This window comes from Saccharomyces paradoxus, chromosome XVI, assembly GCF_002079055.1.
Source record: "Saccharomyces paradoxus chromosome XVI, complete sequence".
Taxonomy (NCBI): domain Eukaryota; kingdom Fungi; phylum Ascomycota; class Saccharomycetes; order Saccharomycetales; family Saccharomycetaceae; genus Saccharomyces; species Saccharomyces paradoxus.
In genome coordinates, this window is record NC_047502.1 from 468593 (window position 1) to 483093 (window position 14501).

Here is a 14501-nt window from a genome sequence, read left to right on the forward strand (position 1 = left end):
AAACATGAAAATTTTTCATGTTTTTCCGTTCCGGGGGACAAAGCCTGTCCGCTTTTACGGCAATAAGAGCCGTTTGTAAGACGATACTAAACTCATAACAGCTGTGTAGTATAATTATAGATAATTATTATCATTATATATACATGGCTATAGCTTTTAGCTAAGAAGCTGCATTATGAAGCGTGCTGGTAGTACTCTGCAAACCAAGGGTGATGCAGAGCCTGCTTGGCGCTTAGTCTCATATCCGGATTAAGTTGCAAGAGTCCATGTAAAAAGTCCATGAGATTCCCATCTAGCGGTTCCTTGGTATGGGGTTGCAACACTTGACGTAGATCTCTTGGTGGTCGCTGCTGGATGTTGGGGTTGTATTTGGGTAATTTTGTTACGCTAGACCATAGGGACTCATTAGGAGTGCCCATGATATCGAAGATCAATTTCAGTTGTTCTTCGTCATTGGTGCCAGGGAATAAGGGCTTACCCGTTATCATTTCCGCAAGAATGCACCCACATGACCATATATCAATCGATGTGGAGTACGTCCTGGAACCCATTAGCACATCTGGAGCACGATACCACAATGTTACGACTTCGCTGGAAAATGTGTTGACCGGGATACCAAACGCACGGGCCAGACCGAAATCACCCAGTTTCAACTGACCCCTCTTGTTGATTAATAGGTTTTGAGGTTTTAAATCACGGTGGAGGATCTTGTTTTCATGGCAAAAGGCTAGTCCTTGCAGTAGTTGCCATTGAAAGTATTTGACTAAGTTTAATTCGAGCCCTCTTGGTGTATTTCCTACGGTGCGTGAGTCCATGTATTTCTTTAAATCGTTGTCCATAAATTCAAAAACCAAAGTCAACTTGTTCTCTGTGTGAATAACATCATAAAGTCTAACAATGTTCTCATGTTTCAATTCTTTCATTAGGGAAATCTCACGAATGGCTGTAGAAGGTGTACCTTCCTCTGAATCCAGTTTCACTTCTTTCAGGGCAACGTACACTCCCGTGGTTTTGTTCAGCCCCTTATACACTGTAGCATACGTACCATTTCCAAGCTTTTCTAACTGCTTAAATCTGTTTATATGGCTCGAGTTCGTTTTTTTTCTCGTATACATGTTAGTACTCATCATTCCTAGCTTCTTACTCTCCGATTATACCTGCCTAGAAAACTACATACTGTGAAGAAGACGACATTGAGATTGCTAAAGTTTGCCCAGTTTACTGCGCTGGAGATCCTTACCAGCAATTTTCACTATATAATAAAACTGTATTCCCTTTGTTATCTTTCAATCAGAAAGTTACGGGCCCACGAGTCTACGTGTATGGTGATTTGTACGGAAAATGAATCGCACACCGGATACAAGTAAAACATCTTAAATGGATGGAAGTAACGCTTATCCAGGTCTTCCTATCCCCTTCTTGCTATCAATCCATTTAACGTGTCTAGACGGGCGACGGCAATTCCTTTTTGCGTTTTTGCACCTTCTTCTTGTTGTTTTAATTTTGATAGTGCACTCTCTTCACTTTTTTCCTCTTCATGGTTAAAATTTCATTTTTTGCACTTTGAAAAAACCCGATGACATTATTTCTTTGAAGAAAACCATATCATTCAGAATGCAATTCCAACCACGCAAGATAGACAACGCATTTGGTCCGACTATATTGCTATCCTGTGAAATTTCTCCTTTGTTTCAAAAATGACTGGCGACGGTAGTGCACATAATTCGAAAAACAATCAAAATCAACACAAAGATCGCTTCAAGTTTATTGTGAATGATAAAAGTATTCTAGGACCTCAATGGCTAAGCCTTTACCAAACGGATGGTAAAGTGACATTTGCGAAGTCCCACTTCGAGCAAGCAATGATGAATGTCATTAGAGAACCAAATATTAACTCTACTGTTATATTAAGAGCGGATATTTTGAAAGAGATCAATCATGCTTCAGAGGCTGAGCCTGAGCCAAAATTTGACGAGTCCGTATTGAAAAAGTTTGAAATTGATAATAGCAATGATGGTGGTGAGGAAGATGTCAAGAAGATAAACATTGAAGATTTAAATATAAGGTCGTGTGAAACCACCGGGAATTTGAAACTGTTGCCCGTTCATGAATTTGTGAGGAGGATCATTCCAAGGAATTTTTACAAAGATGCTATCATAAACCAAACGTGTTTAATCCTAAATAGCAAAGACCCTAATTTTCAGGAAACCTCATTGATTATATATACGCCACACATTAACTCTGAGAGGGATTGTCCGTTTTATATTCCAAGAACGCAAAGTGTAGGCATTCTATTACACCAGTCAGTTCTTTCTGTACATTACATTCCCTTTCCCGAGGACAAAACTGCCTTTACAGATGAATCCGAGCGTGTTGTAAGAACTGCATATAGGTTATTGCAAACTGCTAACAAACACTCAAAAGGTGTCATGCAGGGTTATGAAAAGAGGGTCAACCACGATCAAGTGGTAAATAAAGTCAATTTCCAAAACACATATATTGTTTTGAAGAAAAAATACTCCAAATTCTTGGTGGAAAACTGGGCGGAATCGACTGACCCAAAAAAACACGTGTTTGAGGACATAGCTATTGCTGCTTTTTTGATTGAACTATGGATTAAGGTGTATGGTCCAGACTTCCGTTCAAAAATGCAATTTAGAGATTTGGGATGCGGCAACGGTGCTCTTTGTTACATTTTGTTGAGTGAAAGTATAAAAGGACTCGGTATAGATGCAAGGAAACGTAAATCCTGGTCTATCTACCCGCCCGAAGTGCAATCATCGTTAAAGGAACAAGTTATAATACCTTCTATTCTTTTAAGGCCTCATCCTGCTTTGAAAAGACAAGTACCTCATTTAGAACATAACGGGAGATTTTTCCCAGTCAAAGTGACGCACGAAGTGATTGCCCCCGCAACCGTCGTATATTCAAGCGAAGACTTACTGAAATCCCCACAGGTCAATACAGCAGAGTTCCCACTAGATACTTTTATTATAGGTAATCACTCAGATGAGTTGACTTGCTGGATCCCATTATTGGGTCATCCGTATATGGTTATACCTTGTTGCTCCCATAATTTCTCTGGTCAAAGAGTCCGTTTTAACGTAAGGAAACGTTCATCTGGATCAAATGAAATCAAAAACCAAAATAACAGCAAAAGCACCTATTCTGGTTTAGTTGATCACGTTGAATATATTTCGTCTCGAGTAGGCTGGAAAGTAGAAAAAGAGATGTTGAGGATACCAAGCACAAGAAATGCCGCCATTATAGGTGTAGAAAATGGAACATTGAAGCATTTCCCAACACAAGCGGTTTATGATATGATTTGGGAAGATGGTGGAGCTGAGGGGTGGATTCAGAACACAATGACCTTATTGAAGAGAAATCCAAGAAACCATTAGAATGGGTGTGACCATCTATTTTTTGTATGCACTTTCATTTATAGACTAATCAGAATATCATACGTACATATAAAACTATACGATTTATCTAGTTTTTCGTTTTTACTTTTAAATTAGAGGTTACATTGTAAACTGTGCTAACAATTTCTTCGCCCGATGCATTGACAATGAACAAGCTAAAATGCTGAAACTTGGTATTTCAGAGAAACAGGCTCAACTATGAAAAAAGCAAGAAAAATTTGAGTGTAGGTAGAGGATCTTAGTATGACGCTTGTCAAATACAGCACGATTGCTTTCCCACTCCGATCATTTCGGCTGTTTATATTCGTCAAGAAGGCACTTTACCACAACGAGCCGCATAGTATTGACCCTTTTCATGATAAAAATTGGATTGTCAAAAGACCTAAATTCCTCAATTTACCCAAAAATGAACATTCAAAATTAGATATATTCCAGTTTAATTTCAATAAGTCCAAAAGCAATAATGTGTATCTACGGGATCCATTATTCAGAGATAACCTTGACAAAGCGATGCAAATTATCTATAACGAAAAATTGTCGTCCTTGGATGCCAAACAAGTACCAATAAAGAATCTTGCTTGGTTAAAATTAAGGGATTCTATATACCAACAACTTGAAGATCCGAAGCAGCAAACCAAAAATTATGTACCTTCGATAAGCGAGATTATACATCCTTCATCTCCAGGTAATTTAATTTCACTGCTGATAAATTGCAATAAAATCGGCAATTCAGTCTGGAAATCTATTTTAAAAAATGGCCAAAGCAACAATATAAGCACACTAGATAAATTTATTCACGTCCTCCAACAGACCTTCGACCATATGTACGAGCAGGAGATACTACCTATGATGACAAATACTGATGATACAGATGGTGCTCACAACGTCGACATAACGAATCCAGCGGAATGGTTTTCAGAGGCAAGGAAGATTAGAAGGCATATAATCATGCATATTGGGCCCACGAATTCAGGCAAGACCTATAGAGCGTTACAGAAATTGAAATCCGTGGACCGCGGATACTACGCAGGGCCGCTAAGATTACTAGCAAGGGAAGTATATGATAGGTTTCAGAGTGAAAAGGTCAGGTGCAATTTGCTGACTGGGGAGGAAGTTATTCGTGACTTGGACGATAAAGGAAATCCGGCAGGACTAACATCAGGTACAGTAGAAATGGTGCCAATAAATCAAAAATTTGATGTTGTTGTTCTTGATGAGATTCAAATGATGTCTGATGCGGATCGTGGCTGGGCTTGGACAAATGCACTGTTGGGTGTAGTTTCCAAAGAGGTCCATCTTTGTGGTGAGAAGAGTGTTCTGCCTCTGGTTAAAAGCATAGTTAAAATGACTGGTGATAAACTAACAATCAATGAATATGAGAGATTAGGGAAGTTAAGTGTTGAAGACAAACCTGTCAAAGATGGCATCAAGGGTTTACGCAAGGGAGATTGCGTAGTTGCATTTTCTAAGAAGAAAATATTGGATCTCAAACTAAAGATAGAGAAGGACACCAACTTGAAAGTTGCCGTAATTTATGGTTCTTTACCTCCCGAAACACGTGTTCAACAAGCTGCCCTATTTAACAATGGAGAATATGATATAATGGTAGCATCAGATGCTATCGGTATGGGTTTGAATCTGTCTATTGACAGAGTTGTATTTACAACAAACATGAAATATAATGGTGAAGAACTAATGGAAATGACTTCTTCTCAAATCAAACAAATAGGCGGTCGCGCAGGAAGATTCAAATCCAAGTCTACCTCCGGAGGTGTTCCTCAAGGTTTAATCACTAGTTTCGAATCAAAGGTTTTGAAAAGTGTAAGAAAAGCTATAGAGTCACCCATTGAATATTTAAAAACCGCAGTTACATGGCCTACAGATGAAATATGTGCTCAATTAATGACGCAATTTCCACCAGGTACGCCGACCAGTGACCTCTTACAAACTATTTCAGATGAGCTAGAGAGAAGTTCCGACAACTTGTTCACGTTATCTGATTTAAAGAGCAAACTGAAAGTTATCGGCCTATTCGAGCACATGGAAGATATTCCATTTTTCGACAAGCTGAAACTAAGTAATGCGCCCGTAAAGGACATGCCTATGGTCACAAAGGCGTTCACCAAGTTCTGTGAGACGATAGCAAAAAGGCACACAAGAGGACTATTGTCGTACCGATTACCCTTTAACCTACTGGACTACAATTGTATACCTAATGAGAGTTATTCACTAGAGGTTTATGAATCATTGTACAATATTATTACACTATACTTCTGGCTCAGTAACAGGTACCCAAACTATTTCATCGACATGGAATCTGCCAAAGATTTGAAGTATTTCTGTGAAATGATTATTTTCGAGAAACTTGATCGATTGAAGAAGAATCCTTACGCACATAAGCCCTTTGGCTCCACAAGGGGCCAGTTCCCATCTTCGAGAGGAAGATTGCGTACATAACCTACGATATATCCTGTAAATAGAAACAGCTACACCGCCTGAAATCGTTAACATGGTACAGTTTTAGAATGGTACCATTGTTGTGCCCTTCCGGGTTTATCGTTTCCTAAATTGCACGTCACTTATAACGAGGTGCCTGTCGTTTACCGCCCAGGCCGGTTTTTTCGCTGGAGAGTGCGGTGCTACTAACTCACCACATGTTCGTTGCCAGGTTGATAGGCCACCGTTGAGCAAAGGGCAGTAAAGTATATAAGAGAGGAACAAGCGCTTCTATCGAGGGTATAGCTTATACTGCTCCTTTTCTAGTTCTCTAAATAAAGGCACCCTAACACACGCGCCGTATCATATATACTTATACAGATCAGACGTATTAAAAATGTCTCAGAACGTTTACATTGTATCGACCGCCAGAACCCCAATTGGTTCATTCCAAGGTTCTCTATCTTCCAAGACAGCTGTGGAATTGGGTGCTGTTGCTTTGAAGGGAGCCTTGGCTAAGGTCCCAGAATTGGATGTATCCAAGGATTTTGACGAAATTATTTTTGGTAACGTTCTTTCTGCCAATTTGGGCCAGGCCCCAGCCAGGCAAGTTGCTTTGGCCGCTGGTTTGAGTAACCATATCGTTGCAAGCACAGTTAACAAGGTGTGTGCATCTGCTATGAAGGCAATCATTTTGGGTGCTCAATCCATTAAATGTGGTAATGCTGATGTTGTCGTGGCTGGTGGATGTGAGTCTATGACCAACGCTCCATACTACATGCCAGCAGCCCGTGCCGGTGCTAAATTTGGCCAAAGTGTTCTTGTCGACGGTGTTGAAAGAGATGGGTTGAACGATGCGTATGATGGCCTAGCCATGGGTGTACACGCAGAAAAGTGTGCTCGTGATTGGGATATTACCAGAGAACAACAAGACAACTTTGCCATCGAATCCTATCAAAAATCTCAACAATCTCAAAAGGAAGGTAAATTTGACAATGAAATTGTACCAGTTACCATTAAGGGATTTAGAGGCAAGCCTGATACTCAAGTTACTAAGGATGAGGAACCTGCTAGATTACATGTTGAAAAATTGAGATCTGCAAGAACTGTTTTTCAAAGAGAAAACGGTACTGTCACTGCCGCCAATGCTTCTCCAATCAACGATGGTGCTGCAGCTGTTATTTTGGTTTCTGAAAAAATTCTAAAGGAAAAGAATTTGAAGCCTTTAGCTATCGTCAAGGGTTGGGGTGAGGCCGCTCATCAACCAGCTGACTTCACATGGGCTCCATCTCTTGCAGTTCCAAAGGCTTTGAAACATGCCGGCATCGAAGATATTAGTTCCGTTGATTACTTTGAATTCAATGAAGCTTTTTCAGTCGTCGGTTTGGTCAACACCAAGATTTTGAAGCTAGACCCATCTAAGGTTAATGTATACGGTGGCGCTGTTGCTTTAGGCCATCCATTGGGTTGTTCTGGTGCCAGAGTGGTCGTTACTCTACTATCCATTTTACAACAAGAGGGAGGTAAGATCGGTGTTGCCGCCATCTGCAATGGTGGTGGTGGTGCTTCATCTATTGTCATTGAAAAGATATGATTGCGTTTCGCGATTTCTCATAATCTTTCCATAAAATACATAAATATATAAATGGCTTTATGTATAACAAGCATAATTTAAAGTTTTATTTGCAAATCTTTTCTTTTACAGTATTTGAACGGCAAAAAGTGCCTTTCGAGCCATTTTCTCCGCCTTAGCAGGCAGGCCGGGTGATAATTGCACAAGCTTACTAATTACTGACATTTGTGGTATCACGCGGTTGATCCATCTACAATTGTAGGACACTAATCAAGGTCAAATTGCCGTTCTCATTCTTCATTTTCAATTTATATAAAGTCGTTTCAAGTTCATTTTATCCCTTGAAGCAAGCATTAACTGCCTCAAAATTTGGTTGTGAGAAGAAGAGAAAATGACATGCACTAATGGTGATCCTGATAAACATCTCGAAATGGTGAGTGTAAAGCATTTGTTCCAGAATTCGATATCCAGGCATGAATCTAGCGCTGGTAAACGATTTTCAAAATCCCTTGGTAGATTCTTCAAGCAGAATGCTGTTTCGAAAACTCATAGAACTGAAACGGGAAATCACAACATAGAGTTGAAAAAAAAAGATGGCGTTACTTTACTGCCTCCTGTCTCCGAATCATTATTACATAAAGTCAATTATTGGCTCGAAACTTTTTTTTCTCCCGCTAAGAAGATGCAAATCGAAGAAAATAAGATCGTTATTAATGAAAAAGAGATTCGAGATTCGGTTTCTTACTATCCTGATAAGAATGGAGGAAGTGTTGTGTTTTGTTGCTTGCCCGACCTTGTGTTATATTATAAGCCGCCAATAAAAGTAACAGGCAAGCAATGTCCAATAAAGAGAAGTCCTTGGGAATCGATGGAGATCCAATATCAAAAGTTTATGTATCCCTTGGAAAGGCTAGAGAGACAGTTTGAGGAAGTTCCTTTTAGGCCCTGGTATTTCGCAATGCGATTAAAGGAACTTTATAGATGCTGTGAAAGGTCTTTTACTAACGCGGCAAATAGAGGTAAGGCAAGGTTATTGCGCGGGAAGCAAAGAACGAAAAAATCGTATCATGAAACTGTCAACTTAGTCTCAATGAAGATTTGCACTTATCCAAATGCACCATCACCTCGGTGAGAAACTAAAAAAGTGGCTAAATTTGTCATTCTATCATTATTGTAATTAGTTATGTAGGACATATATATCCGTATAGATCTCCTTTTGATCAAAAGAAGACATTGAAAAGTCGTAAGTTCGTAAAAAAAGTATGAAAATTATTCCAGCCAGCGCTTTTAGTCATCCCAGTAATGCACTAGAAAAAAAATTAAACCCCAAAGATAAAAGAAAGAAAAAGCTATTACCGAATTAGAACATAAAATAATACAGTGAAGTATAAAGATGAGACCTGCTCAATAATCTGGTAACCATTTCTCATTTGGACCGTCTGTTAAAGTGGAAAAATTCATTTGTAAGCATAATAGCCTATTTCTCAATGTATCTTGTTGGAATTTGCAATCTTTGGAAGCACCAATATCATCAATATCAGATTGGTAAGGTGTACTGTCCATCGACGAACTTAAAAAGGTATTGTTATTGTTATTGTTAGTGTATTCATACTTTTCCATACTCCCGTCACTATTGTAAGTTGATGGAATATCACTCTCTGGTTCAGCTTCTTCCTCTTCTTGTTGCTGCTCTTGTTCTTGTTCTTGTTCTTGTTCCTGTTTTTGTTCTTGCTGCTGTTCTCTGTCTGCAGCAAAATGTGATAAATCATCCAAATATAGGTTTTCATTCCTTATAATATGCGTCATATACACCTCGCTCGATAGGATTGGAACTTGAGATAAAGGCCCTTCTCTGGTGAAGGAAGTAAGAGAGGAAACTTCCGACATCAAAGTTTTCACATCAACTCTTGTATACGGATTCAACTGTAAAATTTTAGTCAACACAGTGAACAGCTCATCTGATACAGGTAGAATTTTCTTAAGGACATTATTATCGTTAGCAAAATGATGAAACGTGTTATCTTCCTTTTGGTGAGCTTTCAACCATGGGTTTCTGATGCAGGTTAGGTTGATCAGAATGATGCCTAAAGACCATATGTCTCCTGTATCCGTGGGGAGGCTCGAACAGCATTCGTCGACGTGTATGCCGTTTGTTGTGGTATTTAAACAATACAGTATTCTTTCTGGAGCCATATAGTATGAACTTCCTACGCACACATTAGGAGCCAAATATTTAGATTTAGTGGAAAGCCCGAAATCGCAGAGATAAGCGTTATCGTTACGATCTAGTAGGACATTTTCCGGTTTGATATCACAATGATATATACCGAGACGGTGACAGTGGTCCAATGCAGAGCAAAGTTGTAGAAAAACTTTCTTAATCAAAACACCATCATTAACAAAATGCTTATCATCCACTATCGAGGTGAAAAGGTCCCTGTCGTAATAATCCATCACTATGAAAGTAGCGATAGAAGATTCTAAAACTTGGTGAATCTTCACGATATTCCCGTGAGACTGCACTTTTAATTGGAAAGCAATCTCCCTGTAGTGTGGTAGTCTATTTAGTTCATTCTCTGTCAACTGTAATATCGAATCTAGGTCAACGGAAGGAAGGAACAATTTCTTTTGGAAACTTTTGAAGAAATGATACAGCTGTGTTTGTAGAAGAGTGGTTCGTGCCACTTGAGAGTTGTTGTTTAAACCGTTCTTATTGTAAAATTCATCCATCGAGGATGATTTGAAGACTGTTTTCACAGCATATTCACGGCTGGTTAGTATGTCCACTACATGGAACACTAGCCCATACGCACCCGACCCTATTTGAGCCGTTATCCTGAAGTTGTTCAGCAAGCAGTCTGACAGCATTTGTACATAAATTCTCTCGTGTGTGTTCTTGTTTGATGTTTGCTTTAAAGAGGTTTTTCTTTCGCCAGGGCGGTTTAAGTCAAATAACAAATTTCTCAATTTACTGAATGTATTTTGTATAATATATAATATAAGCCTTAGGAATGTCCTCTCGTGCGAAAAAGGTAACAAACAAGAGCATAAAAAAGGAAAGAGAAAATGCTATAGTCATTTGTAGGTTCTTGTCTTTCTCCGTCTTTGTCCCGTGAGTGCCGACTCAGAAAACACCGCAACAATATTGTGTCCGGAAAATTTATTGCACAATTTTAGTAGGGTCACCGATATCGTTAAGCTTTGTGGTAGGAACAGAAGGTCCTGCGGGCCCTGTCTACTGCACTTTTGTTCCGACCGTTTCTTTTTTGCATTTGTCCTAAGATTCTCTCTCCCCACAAAATCTTCTCTAGTGCCTGACCAACGCGCTTTCCTCTGCTGATTGATAAGTTCCGGTTTCGTGGAAGGTAAAATATGAAAAATAGAAAATAAAAAAGAAAAGGACGTCTCTCCGAGAAATGTCCCGGAAAACGTGGGCGTACGGTGGGGAGATTGTACTTCTATCTCACATTCCTCATGTATGATTGGCTGCAGGCCGCTCGATGCCTGGAAAAGTCACACCGCGTGGTGCATCCACGTCCATATCACGCGCCAAAAACAACGTGTAAAGAGCCGGAGGACGGCGTACTGCACTATTCTGGTGGGAAATCCGGGATGAGTGCCCTCTCCGGAAATACCTCCACTAAGCCTCAATGAGGAGTTGTTCCGTCCACGCGAATTGGTTTTTCCGGGGAGTCGAGAACCACAGTGACGTAAATGCGACGACATCGCTAGAGTCAGAAAAAGATTAAATACATTCAAACTAATTAGTTGATGAGCTTGCGCCAGCTAGACATGTCATGTAGGCACATATGCTCCAAGCTACATATGTATACATATGTACAGTTCTTCGCAGCGCACCTGGTACCGATTTATTGACAGGTCCTATTATTTATTATTTTGCGGACTACTGTCACAATGATAGAGTACTTTGCGCTGCAAGTGATATTGGCTGTTTTTTCTGAGGGTCCATCTTCGTTTTATTTCTTTATTTCCTAAATTAGTTATGCTACTGTGCGCAGAACGGGCCAAGAAAGCATGTAGCGTGAAAAGAGAGTAATGATGAAGTAAAAAAAAGAAAAGGAAACGTGAAAAAAAGAAAATGGGAAAAAAGATAAACCAGTCACACAATTTTTACAGGTAGAGTGTACTGAGAAGAGGGCGAAAATACTGTAAGATATACATGTTACAGAGTGGAATGTCTTCCTCATCTATCTTATCACAGGACATTACAGATGACATTACACCACCAGCATATTCCGCCACGTTGGGCTCAAGAGAACAGCTTGTTTTCAAGGCTTATCAAAATGAACCTTGGTTGGCTGGTACAGCTTTGGATCTTATCTTAGATAAAAAACTTATTGTTGTAGACAGAGAACTGTTGTTCCAGGTGCTAATGGTGGAGAATATCACCAAATCCAAGCTAACACAGATCGATGACATAAAAACCAGGTTGGATCCGAAAAAACAAAAAGTGGATAGACTACGATCAGGCCCGCAAGGAAATGGCGGTAAGAAGTATGAGGTCATCACTCAGGTGGACATGGAAGATGACGGGAACTTGACGGAAAACAACTGCGCCAACAATAACAATAATAATAATAATGGCAGCGCCGCCAAAAATAAAGCAGTGTTTAAATTGACGCTACAAAGTAAATCGGGCGATGTATTCTTTGCTATTAACGCAACTCCAATATCTTGGAGCTCTTGTACGTTGGGTTCGAAAATTGTGATATTGCCAGGAACTGTGTTCAATAGAGGCGTTTTCATATTGAAGGACTCGCAAGTCATTTTTCTCGGCGGCATTAACAGAGTTTGGAATGAAAATAGAGATCAGAAATTCTGTGACTACTTGGAATCTAAATTACAACGTGACAAACAATTTGTGAACGGCGGCTCCAAGAAAAGGAAAGCCAATGATTAGCATATGCTCCCTTCTTCTTTGAAGGGCGTTCTGCTTGTTATGTATACGTTAAATATTACATTATTTCGCATTTTTTGTATTTATATTCAATGAGATATCACGCTTGGTCGAGTAACATTTCCCATAGCTCGTCCGTTTCTTTGAAGTCGTGATGAACGATTGAGACTAGACAGTAGTCTCTATGTACTTGTCTTAAAAGAATATTGGCTGGAGTGTTCCTTGGAAATAACTTGCCCCACTCAGACCAGATACTAAAGGCTTCGTCCCTCCATGCCTTGAATGACTCTTCTTCAATGATTGTAGTCTGTTTGACCGGACTGTTCGGAAAAACACCCCATGTCACAACGCTAGAGCTATGCGGGTCTAGGTTCGTTTCAAATGAACCGGATGAATCGCCCGCGTAGTAACTGAATTTCCGACGTCCGTAGTGGTCTAGCTTGGGTTTTAAAGTTGTTTCCCATTGTTGCCTATGAATAAACATCTCCACAAATGCCTTTTGATACAACCTCCCCTTCGCGGGTCCCCAACCGAATATTTTATCACTGCTCAATGTAGCATTTGTAGCCGGTTGCGATGCCAACGTCAAATATCCGCGATAGTTTAGTTGAATTAGTTCTTCTTGAATTAATGCCGTTTCAGCTGATAACCCTAAGTCAGACCAGGGAATTGCATCGGTCGAACCTTCCAAATATTTTATAAAAATATCTTTTAAATCTCCAATCGTCTTTGGCGTGCCCCATAATTCAAGTGCTCTGTTTTTACTCACTTTGATGGATGGCCCATAACCGTCGATTTCACCATATGCGGGAGACCTAGAATCACCAAATCTACCATTGGGGAACTCATCCCAAGTGGCATCACGGCCCAAAGTTCCGTGACCTTTAGAAATAGATATTAACGCCTTTTTAGACGGCATAGAACCATTCTCGTTATTATAGCGTAAACCTTTTTCAGTAACGATAGCCCTATTGAATATCAGCTTGGCCGAATCAAGACTTGAATGTCTTCTCCTTTTCCGGTTTGCGACAGTATCTTCATTCGAGTCATCTAGTACAATATCCCCATCGGCGTCTTCTATCGGTATATTTTCTATACTTCTTATTTCGCCACCGGTTTCATCTTCTCCTTCTTCTTCACTAGATTCATTTACGATATGAGACAAGACAGAGGATTGCGACACGATTTGAGCGATAGCCTTTTCCAAATTCAACGTATAGAAATGAAACCCTTTGATTCTACCAGATGTTCTTTGATATATTTCCTGAATCAATTCGATAAGAATATCCACACCAATAGACTTTACGGTATTATCATCTGATTGGATTTCTGGAGGGAACCTACTCAGTATAGTAGGTGGAATAGATGCATGTGACAACTTTGCTGCTCTGTGGAAGAGCAGATAGGAGTTGATAGGCATCAGCCCAGGAAAAAGAGGCAAATCTTGCGAAATTTGCTCGCGAAATAATGTTTCAAAAGCTAGGAATTTTTCAACGTCATAAAATAGTTGTGTGATCACGAAATCCGCCCCAGCGTCAACTTTTTCTTTCAAATATACTAAATCCTTCAGTGGATCTTGCTCGTGACCTTCTGCTTCCCCTTCACAATGTCCTTCTGGATATGCAGCAACACCGACACAAAACGTGTCCCCATAACTTTGTTTGATATAACGAACTAAGTCAACTGCATACTTGAAAGGTGAGTCGTTCGATTGAGAATCTAGCCAATCTTCCCCAATGGGTGGGTCACCTCGAAGGGCCAGAATATTCCTGATCCCTGCGTTATGACATCTATCCAGCGCATCATCAATGATGGATTTGTCTGTGTTGGTGCAAGTTAAATGCATACAAACTGGTATATTTAGTGTCTGCTGCGCCAAGGAAGCTAATGCCAGAGTCTTTTCAGCAGTAGTGCCACCAGCTCCCCAGGTAACTGTGATAAACAACGGATCTAAAGCAGTCATACGATGCATACGTTCCATTAAGTTACTTGTCCCTAACTCAGTCTTTGGGGGGAAAAATTCTAACGATATAAACGGGGAAGCCCTCGCATGATATAAGTCTCTAATTGACATGTTCAAGGAATGTAATCAAGCTGTCTCGTCTAACACCCTTCAAAAAATGCAAGAACCTGACCAAATAGATAATGTGAG

At 39.9% G+C, this 14501-nt stretch overlaps 8 protein-coding genes across 8 annotated transcripts; 5 read left to right on the forward strand and 3 right to left on the reverse strand.

The window, feature by feature from the left end:
- Positions 1-173: 173 nt before the first annotated feature.
- PHO85 (cyclin-dependent serine/threonine-protein kinase PHO85) lies at positions 174-1194 on the reverse strand (the record flags this gene model as incomplete). The annotated part of the gene is made up of 2 exons (XM_033913839.1): positions 174-1074; positions 1178-1194. 2 exons carry the CDS (start codon positions 1192-1194, stop codon positions 174-176), a joined length of 918 nt encoding a protein of 305 aa, XP_033769730.1.
- Positions 1195-1697: 503 nt separating this feature from the next.
- On the forward strand, positions 1698-3401 carry TRM44 (tRNA (uracil) methyltransferase; the record flags this gene model as incomplete). The annotated part of the gene is made up of 1 exon (XM_033913840.1): positions 1698-3401. The coding sequence occupies one exon, from the start codon at positions 1698-1700 to the stop codon at positions 3399-3401; it is 1704 nt and encodes a 567-aa protein (XP_033769731.1).
- Positions 3402-3665: 264 nt separating this feature from the next.
- On the forward strand, positions 3666-5879 carry SUV3 (ATP-dependent RNA helicase SUV3; the record flags this gene model as incomplete). The annotated part of the gene is made up of 1 exon (XM_033913841.1): positions 3666-5879. One exon carries the CDS (start codon positions 3666-3668, stop codon positions 5877-5879), a length of 2214 nt encoding a protein of 737 aa, XP_033769732.1.
- Positions 5880-6255: 376 nt separating this feature from the next.
- Positions 6256-7452, forward strand: ERG10 (acetyl-CoA C-acetyltransferase; the record flags this gene model as incomplete). Its single annotated transcript, XM_033913842.1, has 1 exon — positions 6256-7452. The coding sequence occupies one exon, from the start codon at positions 6256-6258 to the stop codon at positions 7450-7452; it is 1197 nt and encodes a 398-aa protein (XP_033769733.1).
- A 370-nt stretch (positions 7453-7822) lies between these two features.
- On the forward strand, positions 7823-8563 carry SMA1 (Sma1p; the record flags this gene model as incomplete). Its single annotated transcript, XM_033913843.1, has 1 exon — positions 7823-8563. The coding sequence occupies one exon, from the start codon at positions 7823-7825 to the stop codon at positions 8561-8563; it is 741 nt and encodes a 246-aa protein (XP_033769734.1).
- A 272-nt stretch (positions 8564-8835) lies between these two features.
- SKS1 (putative serine/threonine protein kinase SKS1) lies at positions 8836-10299 on the reverse strand (the record flags this gene model as incomplete). The annotated part of the gene is made up of 1 exon (XM_033913844.1): positions 8836-10299. One exon carries the CDS (start codon positions 10297-10299, stop codon positions 8836-8838), a length of 1464 nt encoding a protein of 487 aa, XP_033769735.1.
- Positions 10300-11611: 1312 nt separating this feature from the next.
- On the forward strand, positions 11612-12352 carry RMI1 (Rmi1p; the record flags this gene model as incomplete). Its single annotated transcript, XM_033913845.1, has 1 exon — positions 11612-12352. One exon carries the CDS (start codon positions 11612-11614, stop codon positions 12350-12352), a length of 741 nt encoding a protein of 246 aa, XP_033769736.1.
- A 97-nt stretch (positions 12353-12449) lies between these two features.
- Positions 12450-14423, reverse strand: MET12 (methylenetetrahydrofolate reductase (NAD(P)H) MET12; the record flags this gene model as incomplete). The annotated part of the gene is made up of 1 exon (XM_033913846.1): positions 12450-14423. The coding sequence occupies one exon, from the start codon at positions 14421-14423 to the stop codon at positions 12450-12452; it is 1974 nt and encodes a 657-aa protein (XP_033769737.1).
- Between the last annotated feature and the right edge of the window lie 78 nt (positions 14424-14501).